General features: G+C 49.2%; 1 protein-coding gene across 1 annotated transcript; it reads right to left on the bottom strand.

Annotated features, from left to right (window-relative positions):
• Positions 1-8,109: 8,109 nt before the first annotated feature.
• On the bottom strand, positions 8,110-13,176 carry TMEM179B (transmembrane protein 179B). Its single transcript, XM_030570182.1, has 5 exons — positions 13,026-13,176; positions 10,489-10,676; positions 10,265-10,399; positions 9,977-10,055; positions 8,110-9,367 (listed from the first exon to the last, which is right to left on the bottom strand). The coding sequence occupies exons 1-5, from the start codon at positions 13,119-13,121 to the stop codon at positions 9,209-9,211; spliced, it is 657 nt and encodes a 218-aa protein (XP_030426042.1). The 5' UTR covers positions 13,122-13,176; the 3' UTR covers positions 8,110-9,208.
• Positions 13,177-13,750: the final 574 nt, after the last annotated feature.

Here is a 13,750-nt window from a genome sequence, read left to right as displayed (position 1 = left end):
TTCCTCTCAGGGATGTTGTGAAGATAAATACATTAAGAGATTGCGGGGGGCTCATATCATTGGAATGGGGATCCACCAATACTGAAGACAGGACCTAGATCCTGTTCCATCTTACGGAGCCTGACTGATACCAGAATGTTTATAGAGGGCCTTGCGATGACTGGATGACAAGTCCATAAGACCGGCCATACTGGGTCAGACCAATGATACATCTAGTCCAGTGTCCTGTCTTCAACAGCGGCCAATGCCAGGTGCCCCAGAGGGAATTAATAGAACAGGTAATCATCAAGTGATCACCCCTGTCGCCCATGCCCAGCTTCTGGCAAGCAGACGCGAGGGACACCATCCCATCCTGGTTAATAGCCATCGATGGACTTCCTCCATTAATTTATCCAGTTGTTTTTTGAACCCTGTTATATTCTTGACGTTCACAACATTCTCTGGCAGAGTTCCACAGGCTGACTGTGTGTGTTTGTGAAGAAATACTTCCTTTTGTTTGTTTTAAACTTGCTGCCTATTAATATCATTTGGTGAACCCTAGTTCTTGTATTATGAGAAGGAGTAAATAATACTTCCTTATTCACCTTCTCCACACCAGTCATGATTTGAGAGACCTCTATCATATTTCCCCCTTAGTCATCTCTGTTCCGACCTGAAAAGTCCGTCTTAATCATCTCTCCTCATATGGAAGCTGTTCCATACCTCTCATCATTTTTGTTGCCATTTTCTGTACCTTGTCCATTTCTAATGTATCTTTTTTGAGATGGGGCAACCACATCTGCATACAGGATTCAAGATGTGCACGTACCATGGATTTATATAGTGGCATGATGATATTTTCAGTCTTATCTATCCCTTTCCTAATGATTCCCACATTCTGTTTTCTTTTTCGACAGCCGCTGCACATTGAGTGGATGTTTTCAGAGAACTCTCCACAATGACCCCAAGATCTCTTTCTTGAGTGGTAACAGCTAATTTAGACTCCATGATTTTGTATGTGTAGCTGGGATTATGTTTGCCAATGTGCCTTACTTTGCATTTATCAATATAGAATTGCATCTGTAATTTTGTTACCCAGTTGTGTGAGATCCCTTTGTAACTCTTTGTAGTCTGCTTTGGACTTAACTATCTTGAATAGTTTTGTATCATCTGCAAATTTTGCCCCGCATGGTTTACCCCTTTTTCCAGATAATTTATTAATATGTTGAACAGTACTGGTCCCAGTACAGATCCCTGGCGGACACCACTATATACCTCTCTCCATCCTGAAAACTGACCATTTGTTTCTACCCTTTGTTTCCTATCTTTTAACCAGTTATTTATCCATGAGAGGACCTTATCTCTTATCCCATGACACCTTACTTTGCTTAAGAGCCTTTGGTGAGGGACCTTGTCAAAGGCTTTCTGAAAATCTAAGTACACTATATCCACTGGATCACCCTTGTCCACATGCTTGTTGACCCCCTCCAATCATTCTATGAGATGGGTGAGGCATGATTTCCCTTTACAAATCATGTTCATCTATGCGTCTGATAATTCTGATCTTTACTATAGTTTCAACCAATTTGTTTGATACTGAAGTCAGGCTTACTGGCCTCTGGAGCCTTTTCTAAAAATTGGCATCACATGAGCCACTGTCTGGTCACGTAGTACAGAAGCTGATTTAAGTGATAGGTTACATACCACATACTATCTGGTTCCAGTGACTTATTACTGTTTATCAATTTGTTTCAAAACCTCCTATAATGACACCTCAGTCTGGGAGTGTCATAAACAGATAGCTAAGGGTTAATGTCTCTTTCACCTGAAGCACCTGACCAGAGGACCAATCAGGAAACCGGATTTTTTCAACTCTGGGTGGAGGAAAAAAGTTGTGTCTGAGTCTTTGTCTGTCTGCCTGCTTTTCTCTTAGCTTTGAGAAGTGATTTCTGTTTTCTAATCTTCTGTTTCCAGTTGTAAGTACGGAAATGTCAGATAGAATTTATATGTTTCTTTTGTATTTACATGAATATAGTTGCTGGAGTGCTTTGGATTGTATTCTTTTTGAATAAGGCTGTTTATTCAATATTCTTTTAAGCAATTGACCCTGTATTTGTCACCTTAATACAGAGAGACCATTTGTATGTATTTTTCTTTCTTTCTTATATAAAGCTTTCTTTTAAGACCTGTTGGAGTTTTCTTTACTGGGAAACTTCATGGAAATTGAGTCTGTACTCACCAGGGAATTGGTGGGAGGAAGAAGTCAGAGGGAGATCTGTGTGTGTTAGATTTATTCGCCTGACTTTGCATTCCCTCTGGGTGAAGAGGGAAGTAATTCTGTTATCCAGGACTGGGGAACGGGGGGGGGGGGAGTCCCTCTGTTTAGATTCACAGAGCTTGTGTCTGTGTATCTCTCCAGGAGCACCTGGAGGGGGGAGAAGGGAAAAGGTTTATTTCCCTTTGTTGTGAGACTCAAGGGATTTGGGTCTTGGGGTCCCCAGGGAAGGTTTTCGGGGGGACCAGAGTGCCCCAAAAAACTCTAATTTTTTGGGTGGTGGCAGCATTACCAGGTCCAAGCTGGTAACTAAGCTTGGAGGGTTTCATGCTAACCCCCATATTTTGGACGCTAAGGTCCAAATCTGGGACTAAGGTTATCTGACATGGTGGCAGTGGTGGGATAGACAGAAGCCAGTAGGAATATTAGATTTTTCTTTTCTCTGCTAGGGGCTTTTTAGCAGAGAGAAACAGTTTGGTTTTAAAAAGGAACCAGAGAGAATTTTTTCTTCTGCTCTCTCTGGCAGTTTGTGGCTTGCATATTAAGCAAGAAACCATTAAGCTGTGACAAAGAGTCTTTTGTCACACAATAGCACTCCCATTAGGAGGCAAATACCAGCACTATATACATGCAAATAAAGTGGTTTTTCTGGTTTACTTAACATTGAAAAGATTAGCTAAAGAAAAAAAGGGAAAAGGCACTGTTGCTAGGCAGACCCCAGGAGGCAACAGAGCCTGCAGTTCAGAAGATAAACACTGGAGGGCAGCCCAACACAAAAAAACAGGAACCATGCCTACCACAAAAAAAATGAAAGCCAAGAACAAATCAAAGAAGCTGAACACAGGCGAGAACTGGAAAAAAGACTACAAGACATGGAGCTGAGGGAAAGAGAAAAAGAGGCTACCCACAGGAGAGAGTTGGAACTCCTAAGAGAAACCCACCGACAGGCCATGGAATTAGAAAAGGCTAAGCAAAACACAGCCAACCCTAGCAACCCTGCGCCAATGATTGTTCCACAGCACAGAAAATTTCCCACCTACAAGGCAGGTGATGACACCGAGGCCTTCTTGGAAAATTTTGAAAGAGCCTGTCTTGGGTACAGCATCCCTGAAGACCAGTACATGGTTGAATTGAGGCCACAGCTCAGTGGACCTTTAGCAGAGGTGGCAGCTGAAATGCCTAAGCAGCAAATGAATGACTATAAACTTTTTCAAACCAAGGCCAGATACAGAATGGGGATAACCCCGGATCATGCCCGTCGGCGTTTCAGAACCCAAAAGTGGAAACCAGATGTGTCATTTCCCAAACACGCCTACTACGTTGGGAAAAACTATGAGGCCTAGATATCAGGACACAATGTTAAAACCTTGGAAGAACTGCACCTCCTCATACAAATGGAGCAGTTCTTGGATGGTGTTCCTGAAGACATCACACGGTACATACAAGATGGAAAATCCAAAGATCTTGCTGAGGCGGGGGAGATTGGAGCCAGATGGATGGAAGTGGCAGAAAGCAAGAAAGCTACTGTCAAGGGGAACGAATACCCCAGGGGGCACACCTACCATAAACCCTACAACCGAGGACAGCCAAAGACCCCACATACAACCCAAGTAAAGCCACAGACGCCCTATTCTTCCACCTCACCAGTCTCCAGTAACTCACCTCGGCCCAGTGACCCATCAGATGGAAGATGCTTTAAGTGTAATGAACTGGGACATATCAAGGCCAACTGTCCAAAGAACACCATGCGAGTGCAATTCCTTACACCACCATCACACCAAAGATCCCCAGGCCCGGATGCCTCTCAAATACCCTTGGAGCGAAGGGAAAATTTGAGAGTGGGCGGAAAGGTTACTGCGTGGAGAGACACGGGGGCACAAGTGTCAACTATCCACTAATCCTTCGTTGACCCCAAATTCATCAACCCAAAGGCCAAAGTTACAATTTACCCCTTCATGTCACAAGCTGTAGACTTGCCTACAGCTGAACTGCCTGTCCAGTACAAAGGCTGGTCAGGAATGTGGACTTCTGCAGTCTATGACAATTATCCTATCCCCATGCTACTGGGGGAAGACTTGGCCAACCAGGTGAAGTGGGCCAAGAGAGTGGGAATGGGAGTTACTCTGATTTGTCACCCAGAAAGAATGGCTTAGGTTTGGGAACCTCCCTCATATCCTCAGCCGTGAAGACTGATGCAAAGAATCCATTTAGTTGCTCCGCAATGACCTTATAATTCTTGAGTGCTCCTTTAGCATCTCGATTGTCCAGTGGCCCCACTGGTTGTTTAGCAGGCTTCCTGCCTCTGCTGTACTTAAAGACTTTTGTTTGTTTGTTTGTTTTGGCCTTCCTAATTGTATTTTTACACTTCACTTGCCAGAGTTTCTATTTTCCTCAATAGGCTTTAACTTCCACTTCTTAAAGGATGCCTTTTTGGCTCTAACTGCTTCTTTTACTTTGTTATTTAGCCACAATGGCAATTTTTTGGTTCTCTTATGATTTTTTCATCTGAGATATACATTTACATTTAGCCTCTATTAGGGTGTCTTTAAAAAGTTTCCATGCAGCTTGCAGGGATTTCACTTTTGGCGCTGTACCTTTTAATTTCTGTTTAACTAACTTCCTTTGTGCAGTTCCCCTTTCTGAAATTAAATGCTACCGTGGTGGGCTGCTGTGGTTTCTCCCCCTCTCTTCCCCTCAGCATGTTACAGTTTATTATGTTATGGTCACTATTACCAAGCAGTCCAGCTATATTCACCTCTTGGACCAGCTCCTATGCTCCTCTTAGGACTAAGTCAAGAATTGCCTCTCCTCTTAGGGGTTCCAGGATTAGCTGCTCCAAGAAATAGTCATTTTCTCTCTGCATCCCATCCTGAGATGACATGTTCCCAGTCAATATGGGGATAGCTGAAATCCCCCGTTATTATTGATTTTTTTATTTGTACAGCCTCTTTAATCTTCCTATTTCACGGTCACTATCACCATCCTGGTCAGGCGATCCGTAGTATATTCCTACCGCTATATTCTTTTTAACCGAGCACAGGATTACTATCCATAGAGATTCTATGGTACAGTTTGGTTCACTTAAGATTTTTACTTCATTTGACTCCATGCTTTCTTTCACATACAGTGCCGCTCCCCCACCAGCACGACCAGTTCTGTCCTTCCAATATATTTTGTACCCCGGTATCACTGGGTCCCACTGATTATCCTCATTCTCCCAAGTTTCTGTGATGCCTGTTATAGCTATATCCTCATTTAATACAAGACACTCTAGTTCCCCCATCTTAGTATTTAGACTTCCAGCATTTGTATATAAGCACTTAAAAAAATTGTCACTGTCTACCATTATGTGATGTAATTGAATGGAACTCTTTCATTTCACCATTTCTCATCAGATCCCACCCATATTTAATCATAATCCATCCTCTCCTCCTTACTTGGATATAGAGAATTTCCATTAATAGACCTCCCCTAAGGCACTGGCTCTCAACTTCTCCAGATGACTGTACCTCTTTCTGATTTGTCTTGTGGACCCTTAAGTTTCATCTCACTTAAAAAGTATGTGCTTACAAAATTAGATATAAAAATACAAAAACGTCCCAGCACACTATTACTTAAAAAGTGCTGACTTTTGCATTTCTACCATATAATTATAAAATAAATCAATTGGAATATAAATATTGTTCTTACATTTCAGTGGATAGTATATAGAGCAGTATAAACAAGTCATTGTCTGTATGAAATCATAATTTGTACTGACTTTGTTAGTGCTTTTTATGTAGCCTGTTGTGAAACTAGGCAAATATCTAGATGAGTTGATATAAACCCTGGAAGTACACGTACTCCTGGTTGAGAAACACTGCCCTAAGGGCGGTGTCTGTCCGAACCACATGCATCTTTGCACCTGTCCACATTCCCCTAACCCTTAATTTAAAAACTACTCTACAACCTTTTTACATTTACATGCCGGCCATCCCGTTCCATTTTGGTTTAAGTGGGGCCCATCCTTCCTGTGTAGGCTCCCCATTTCCCAAAAGGCTTCCCAGTTCCTAATAAATCTAAACCCCTCCTCCCTACACCATTGTCTCATCCACGCATCGAGACCCTGCAGTTCTGCCTAACTGGCCCTGTGCGTGGAACTGGAAGCATTTCAGAGGTCTTGGACTTCAATCTCTTACCTAGCAGCCTAAATTTGGCTTTCAGGACCTCTCTCCTATCCTTCCTTGTCATTGGTACCCTACCTATGCTGAAGGCAACAAGAAAGCAGGAGCTGAAGAGATTGCCCTGAGGCTAAGAGGAAAAGCCTGCAGAAGAAATACTGTGACCAACCTGCAATATCCAGTGGAGTGAGAAAAACTGCTTAATCTAGATGTCACCCAGTCTATAGGCTGAGCGTTTAGACTGTGTGTTTATCTTTTATTTTCTTTTGGTAACTACTCTGACTTTTTGCCTATCACTTACAATCCCTTAAAATCTATCTTTTGTCATAAATATTAAAACATTTTTTTTCTTTACCAGCGAGTTTACCTGAAGTGTTTGGTAAATCTGCTCAGGTTCACAAAGGCTGGGGTATGTCCATTTTCCATTGATGAAGTAGTGAACCAGTTAATAAATCTGCATTGCTCATCTTGGGCAGATGGTATATTCCTGGGGTACAATGCTGGGAGCTGGGGGAATTTGGCTGGTGCCTTTCTCTGTGTGATTAATGAGTGGCTCTGGGAGCATTCATGCATCTAGCTGGGTGTGGGGTCTCCACATGCTGTTGTGCTGAGTAGTAACAGCACCTGGAGGGGTTTGCTGCTTGCCACCTATAAGGCACTGAGAGAGACAGCCCAGGCTAGTGAGAAAAGGGGGCACAGCGCTCCCACAGTCCCAGGTTGCACCCCGGGGATCCCGTCACAACTATGTATGTCAGTCAAGCAGCAAGCACCCCACAAACACACACACACCCCACAGACAACAAACACACCCTAAGGGTCACATAGTCACTCCTCTGTCACCCGGAGAACTCTCTCCCAAAACTCCTGTTAGCTGCTCCTGTCCACTAGCTCCTCTGGTCAGTTAGAAGCATGATTTTTAAACCCAGTTTTCCTTGAGTAGCCCTGCCCTCTTGTTAGGGTTGATAGGTGCTAAAGGGCTTAGGGATCAAAGCCTCATTAAGAAGGTGTCAACTTTGCCTAGCAGTCCACTAGACTCAGCTCAGCACATGATGCCGCAAACAAACAGACCACACTATATACCAGTCAAGCAGGGAACACACCACAAACACACACTAAAGACGACACACTTACCTGAAGGTTAAATAGTCGCTCCTCCGTCCCCTGGAGAACTCCCTCACAAAATTCCTGTTAGCAGCTCCTGGTCACTAGCTCAAAGGGAAGTATTTTCACACTTGTGGTGGCTGACAAAGACCAGTGTTGGTCTAAGTGTATACGTTAATTTTAGATTTCCGCATCTGGACACCCCCCTCGCACCCCGAGGCCCTGTCTCCACTAGCACTTATGTCAGCAAAGCTTTTGTCGCTCAAGGGTGTGAAAAAAAACATACATTTTGCCAGCATAAGTGCTCATGTGCACAGTGCTTTGTTGGCGGGAGACGCTGTTGACATAGCTACTGCTGCTTGTTGAGTTGATGGACAAGCTCTCTCCCATGGGCAGAACGTGGCTACACGAGCTTGGCTTACCCCTACTTACGGGTGAAGCTTGAGGAAATCAGAGCCTGCAATGGAAGGACTACTTAGTATTTAAAAAGGAGGGAGAGGGTCTAGCCCTCCCACTTGCTATTCCCTGGGGCAGGACGGGTGGGGAGGGAGGGAGAGTGTTCCAGGAAGACAAAATGGCCCCTGCACAAGCTGATCTGGTAAAAATCATCATTTTAATAACAAGGTTTAGTACAAAATGAAAGGCACAAGAAATGGGCCCAGTTCCACATACAATAATGGTGCAAGGAGATCCCAACCCTTGAGCAGGAGAGGGTTTGCAGAGGCATTTAGGCATGAATGGGCCCTTCCCTCTTGCTCTGGTCTTCAAACACCCCGTGGAAGGCACTTGCTGGCCCAGTGGGATTGCCTGCACTTAGGCAGCTGGCATTCTCTCTTTGGCTCCTGAAATGAGGTGCCCTCTTGTTGAGAAGGTATGGCAACCAGCTTTGGACAATCGGACACCCAGCCCATTGGCACTTGGTTTTCAAGGGCTTCCCCTGGCGCCACATCCTATAACTAGTGTCATGGTGGTGCTGCTGGGGCTTCTCTCCTCCATCCGGGCAGGGGCCTGCTCTAAGCCCTCCTTTCCTCACTCCCTGAGAAGAATTACTCTGCCTCCACTAAGCTAGTTCTGTGATTACAGACGCCCAGCTGGAATGGGCTCATGCACTCCCAGTGTCTCTGGTATTTAAGGCAGATGCACTCCACAGTCTTACGTAAAGCCCATCACACTGACATCAGAGAACTTCAGAGGAGGGGAGATTGGATGTGGCTACCGGTGTCCTCCAGATCCAAGGATTACCGAACCTGCAGTGTCAACAGTGGGTTCCGAGGGGCATGTCAAGGAACGCTACACAGCTCATGTCTGTGCTGAGTCTCATATCCAGAACCCCCCGCCCCCCGTAGGGTGCCTGTGTGTGAGGTGAATCCTAGTTCTGGCCCACCCCCTCTGTAGGGGTGGAGGTGGGAGGAGACGGGTACTGGAGGTTGGGACTATGAGTGGGATCACGCCAGACAGACAGGATCATTGGCCGTCCCATTGACTTTCCTCACTATCAAGAACCAGAATGGCCAGAGGAGGACAAGCAGAGCACCCCTGAAGCCAGAGGAAAGGCACTGGTGGGTGGGGGAGTGGGGGCGGGGAGATGCTTCCAGCCCTCTCCTCTCCCCCAAATCGTGCATGTGCTCTCTCACTCACACACACACACTTCCCCCCTTGCCCAAACTGAGGCTGCTTGTCCCTCCCAGTCTCCTCACGGCCTCTGTGGCCGGGCACCAAAGATGGCATCTGTCTCAGAGCTCCACTCGGGGTCGTTGCGCTGCAGGAGCTGGAACGGGGCTTCCCGTCTGCGCTGCACAAGCAGCAGGACCAGCAGCAGGCACCAGAAGAAGAAGTTCACCCAGGCAGCCGCCTGTCAGAGTGGGGAGAACCACAGGTAGCAGGGGGTTGGTGAAAGACGGCTGTGTATCGTCTTTCCTGCCCGTCTCCCTCAGACCCTTCCTCCAAAGCCCCTGCCCCAGGAAGAAGCGGCCAGACCATTGGCTTGTCCAGTTGTCTGTCCTGCCTGCTGCTTCATCAGCGAACACCTGGCTGTACCACATCTGGCCCACGTGGGATGGGATTCCCTCCTTCCCCGAAGGATGAGGGTGTTCGACTTCATTCTTAGCTCACCTACAAACATCAGGGGCCACCAAGATACTAAATCCGGCTGCCTGGAATCCCCCAAGCTGACTGCACTGCAGCAAGCGGAATTTCCTCACTAATTGTAAAGGGACTGACTGTTAATTGGATGGAGCCCACCTTCTTTCCCTCCCCCGTGGTCTCCTCTAATGGGACGGGGCCCAAACGAGGGGCTTGAGAATAATGGTTCTCACAAGCTGCTCATGCTGCGTTGGCGCTGCTGTGCTTCCACGTTTCTCACAGCAGTGGCCAGCCCTCCTTGAAATTCTTGGGGGGAGAAGTTCTGCTGTTCCCTCCGCCCCCATCAGCTGCTGCCCCCTGCCCCTGGGTTAATTCTCACCTCAGCACTGTAGAGATTGTCGTAGAACCTCGCTGCATTATACTGTGGGAACCACTGTGCATGCTGGGCCTCTTGGCAGCTAGAATGGAATTAGGAAAGGACAGAGCATGGATTAGCTGGAGAGCTAGAGGAGGAGAAATCCCACATGGGTTGATTCCCCCTACTCCAGTGCTGGGTCTTTGCACCGACTCAGGGCTTGTGGCTACTGCCCCAGCGATTGGGCTGGGGCAGGGGTCATTCTGGACATGTAGAGTGCAGTCCTCCCCTGAGACAGAGAAGCCCACCTACCTTTTCACAAGTTTGGTTTGGAGGATGGACGAGCACAGAGTGTCCATCCCAACCCGGAGGATACAGGCCGAGACCAGCAGGAAGAAGAGGATCACAGCAGAGATTGCCAGGTTGATGGTGAGCCAGGTGTGATCCCTGGAATGGGATGGGGGAGAGATCAGTGTGTCCAGCCAGTGGGACTGGCTGGCTCTAACTCCTCACCCCCACATGTGCCCTCTGCTCACCACTGCCTCTCGTCCATGCAGCAGCTGTAGATGCCGTAGAGCAGCATTGCGAAGCAGTACACAGCGATGAGGATGGAGATGGCAGCGACGAAGTAACAGAGGGAGATGTTGCTAAAGCGAGACAGAGCGAGGGCCGTCCCGTTCTTGTCTACGGACCCATAGAGGATACACTGGCCACCAAACTCCCCCTGGGAACGAGAGAACAGAGACGGTTTCTTTGGGGAGCAGACTCCACAGCACAGGGGACATGGACACTCCCATTCAGCAGCATTTCTGTTGTTTTATAGCAAGGCAATGAGGCCTTGCCCAGTCCCTGCTCAACATTGCCAAGGGCTGGGAGGGCGGGACTCCACCAACATCTGTCTAAGATGCCTGTATGCTCCTTGGGGCATTGAGGCCCAGCTCTTCAAAGGTATTTAGGCACCTCACTCCCATGGGAAGGACTGAACTCCCCAGGGGAGTTAGTTGCTTAAATACTTCTGAGGATCTGGGCCAGAGACCCAAGGCGTATGGTGTACCTGTCTCCAGGCTGGCACACCTGTAGTCACACATGTACCCAGCCTATCTCCACGCTGGTTCTGCAGCTATGTATGTTTTGCTCTAGGATTTCTGGGGTGTGTCCCAAGGCCATTAGCACCTGAAGCTGCTCTAGGAACTGGTTTCTGGTGTATTGTGAGAGAACTTGTCTGTCCTTCGCAGACCCCTGTGTGGAACTGGTTTCAGCCTGTTACTGAGCCACAGGATTGTGCTACGCCCCCTGCTTTGGAAGTCTCTAGGAGGAGCCCCTTCAGTGTGCCAGACCCCCTGATAGAGATTTGTCCACTCCTCAGGGATTAGTGCACCTTGCCAAGCATCTGTAGTGACACCAAACAGCGTCACAATAGTCAGGTGTATTAGTTCACTGGCACACAGCATAGGAAGTCCTTTGGGTAGCACAGAGACCCGAAGGTTAGAGCACAGTCCATTCAGGTTAGCCCAGAGCCCAGCCAAGCTGCAGCGAACCCCTTGGTGCAAGTTCTGTCTCTCACTGCGTTTGATCTCCTTGGTCAGGCTCCTTCCAGCAGCCCACTCTTATCTCCCCACCTTCCCAGTCCCTTATTCTTGTGGGGAATGTTGCTCTACCTCCCTGCCAAGAGGTGTGGAAATCCCTGTCCCTTGGGGTCTTTGGTTGCTAGGCACCAACATCCAGGTGACTGGATTTGCCATTGTCTTCTCAAATGCTGTATTGATATGGGGGCCCAAGGCCCAGGCAGCTAGCCAACACCCACACCTACATCTCCTAGCCTGATCTGAAAGCAAATGCTCCCTTTCTACCGCCCTCAGCAGGAGAAACTGAGGCAAACAGGACTCTCAGAAATATTACAAAAAAGTCCTACATTGTCACAGTTTGCTACAGTTTTTCTGAGGTACTTTTGTCCTGGCACTTCCTCCCTCTGCCCATTCCAACCAGGGGACAAGCTATGGAGCCGTTGAAGGAGACATAAGTAACTCGTAGGTCACACAGGCGGCCTGTGGTGGAGCAAGGTGTGTAACCAAGTCTCATGCCAGTTGGGCTATCCACTCTTCCTCTCTGCAGTAGCCATGCTGGGAGCAGAGGGCTGGGAGATTTTCCATCAAGTTCTTTAACCTTGCCTGAAACAGGTCTAGGTTCACTTGGCAGTACCCAGTCTGACTAGCTCCTCCCAAGCCCCTGAGCGCTGCAGGGGGAGAATTTGCTCTGAGCCTCAGTGGAGACCAGCCTGAGAGCCTCACAGCTTGGCGCTGTCACTTGCCTTAGGGCCAGGACTGATGACTTCCTGTGTGGATGGGGAGCCGGATTAGTGCAGCCAAATGGCAAACACAGTAATGGCTTCTCTGGGGCTGAATGGGAAGGGAAAGAACAGTGGTGGAGAACCAGCGTCCTGAGAGACCCAGGGCCCCAGATGGGAGAGTGGGGCCTGTGTGTGCACAGGGAGGGGTGTATGCATCTAGGCGGGGCAGGAAGGAAACTAACTGCTGGAGCTTTCCTGCCTCTCCGGAGCCTCAGCTGATTCGCATTAGCTCCAGGGCTGTGCAGCTCACATGACAGGTCAGGGACTGGGTGCACAATCCAGCACCAGAGGGAGGGGGGTGGGACAATGCTTCCCGCAGCACCTGGCAGGTAGTGATGAGTCTTTCCAGGGCCTTTTACATTAACCCCTGCCCCGCTGGGCACTCGGTGCTGTAGGTGATCGCTGGCTGTCCAGGGATGGACGGTTGCCGGAGGTGGTGGGAGGGAACAAAGTGGGGTGGGGATTGTAGGCTGAGAGAAGACGCTGGGTGTAATGGGGCTGCTCGAGAGAGTCCTGGGTGGGGGTGTTTGGGGGCAGTCAGACTCGCGGGGGGCGCTGCTGCGGCTAGTGGACACGGAGACACCAGCAGCCATGGGGTGGGAGGCAGGGAGGTGCACACTGGGGCCCGGTGTCTCCCCGGGGAGGGGAGCTTTCACCTTTCACCCAGCCCCTGCTTCCCTCTCGCGCGCCCCTTCCCGGACAGACCCCCCCCCCCGGGGCAGGTACCTGGGTGACGGTCAGGGCCGAGGCGCAGACCACCCCGCAGAGGAAGGCAGCTCCGTGCAGGGCCAGTTCCCCCAGCTGCAGCGCGGACACCGCCATGTTCCCCTCGGCCAGCCCAGGGCCCGAAGCCCCAATCCCCGCCCCCTGGGAGATCCGCCCCCGGCAGCCTGGGGAGGCTCCAGCGGGCGCTCCCATGTTGTTCCCCCACCCCCATGTCTATACTGAACTGAGCCTGTCCCGTCACCCTCCCCGTTAGTACCGCGAGACCCCTGCTCCCTGCGCCATTAATCCCCCCCACCCCGCCAAACGCGGCCAGGGTTAGCCCCCCCGCGCTGTGTGCAGGGAGAAAACAACCCCACCCCTCTGCTGTGCACTGAATGCAGCTCGTCACTCCCCCTTGCGCCAGGCGCTGTACAGCACAGGCCAGTAGCGCCAGCAGGCTACAGAGGGTTACCCGCAGCCTCACACCTCACCACGCAGCTGGAGGGCTTGGAGTGCCACTGATTTCCACACGGGCTCCAGCTTCTGGATAGCTGATCCTAGATCAGCTCAAGAGGCCTAGTCCCAAGCACACCGCCCACACGTACAGGCTTTGTGAGAGAGCCTCTGGAAAGGCTCCCCTGCGATTATTCTTCTTCTGTAAATCACGTAAGTCACATCCGAGTGCTCCAATACATCCCCTTGGGTGGGAATCGGTTGCCGTCTTCAATAGCGATGCTTGCACTGTA

This window comes from Gopherus evgoodei, chromosome 7 (genome assembly GCF_007399415.2).
Source record: "Gopherus evgoodei ecotype Sinaloan lineage chromosome 7, rGopEvg1_v1.p, whole genome shotgun sequence".
NCBI classification, from domain to species: domain Eukaryota; kingdom Metazoa; phylum Chordata; order Testudines; family Testudinidae; genus Gopherus; species Gopherus evgoodei.
The sequence above is the reverse complement of the archived record's forward strand: the minus strand, read 5'-3'. Positions and strand labels throughout refer to the sequence as shown.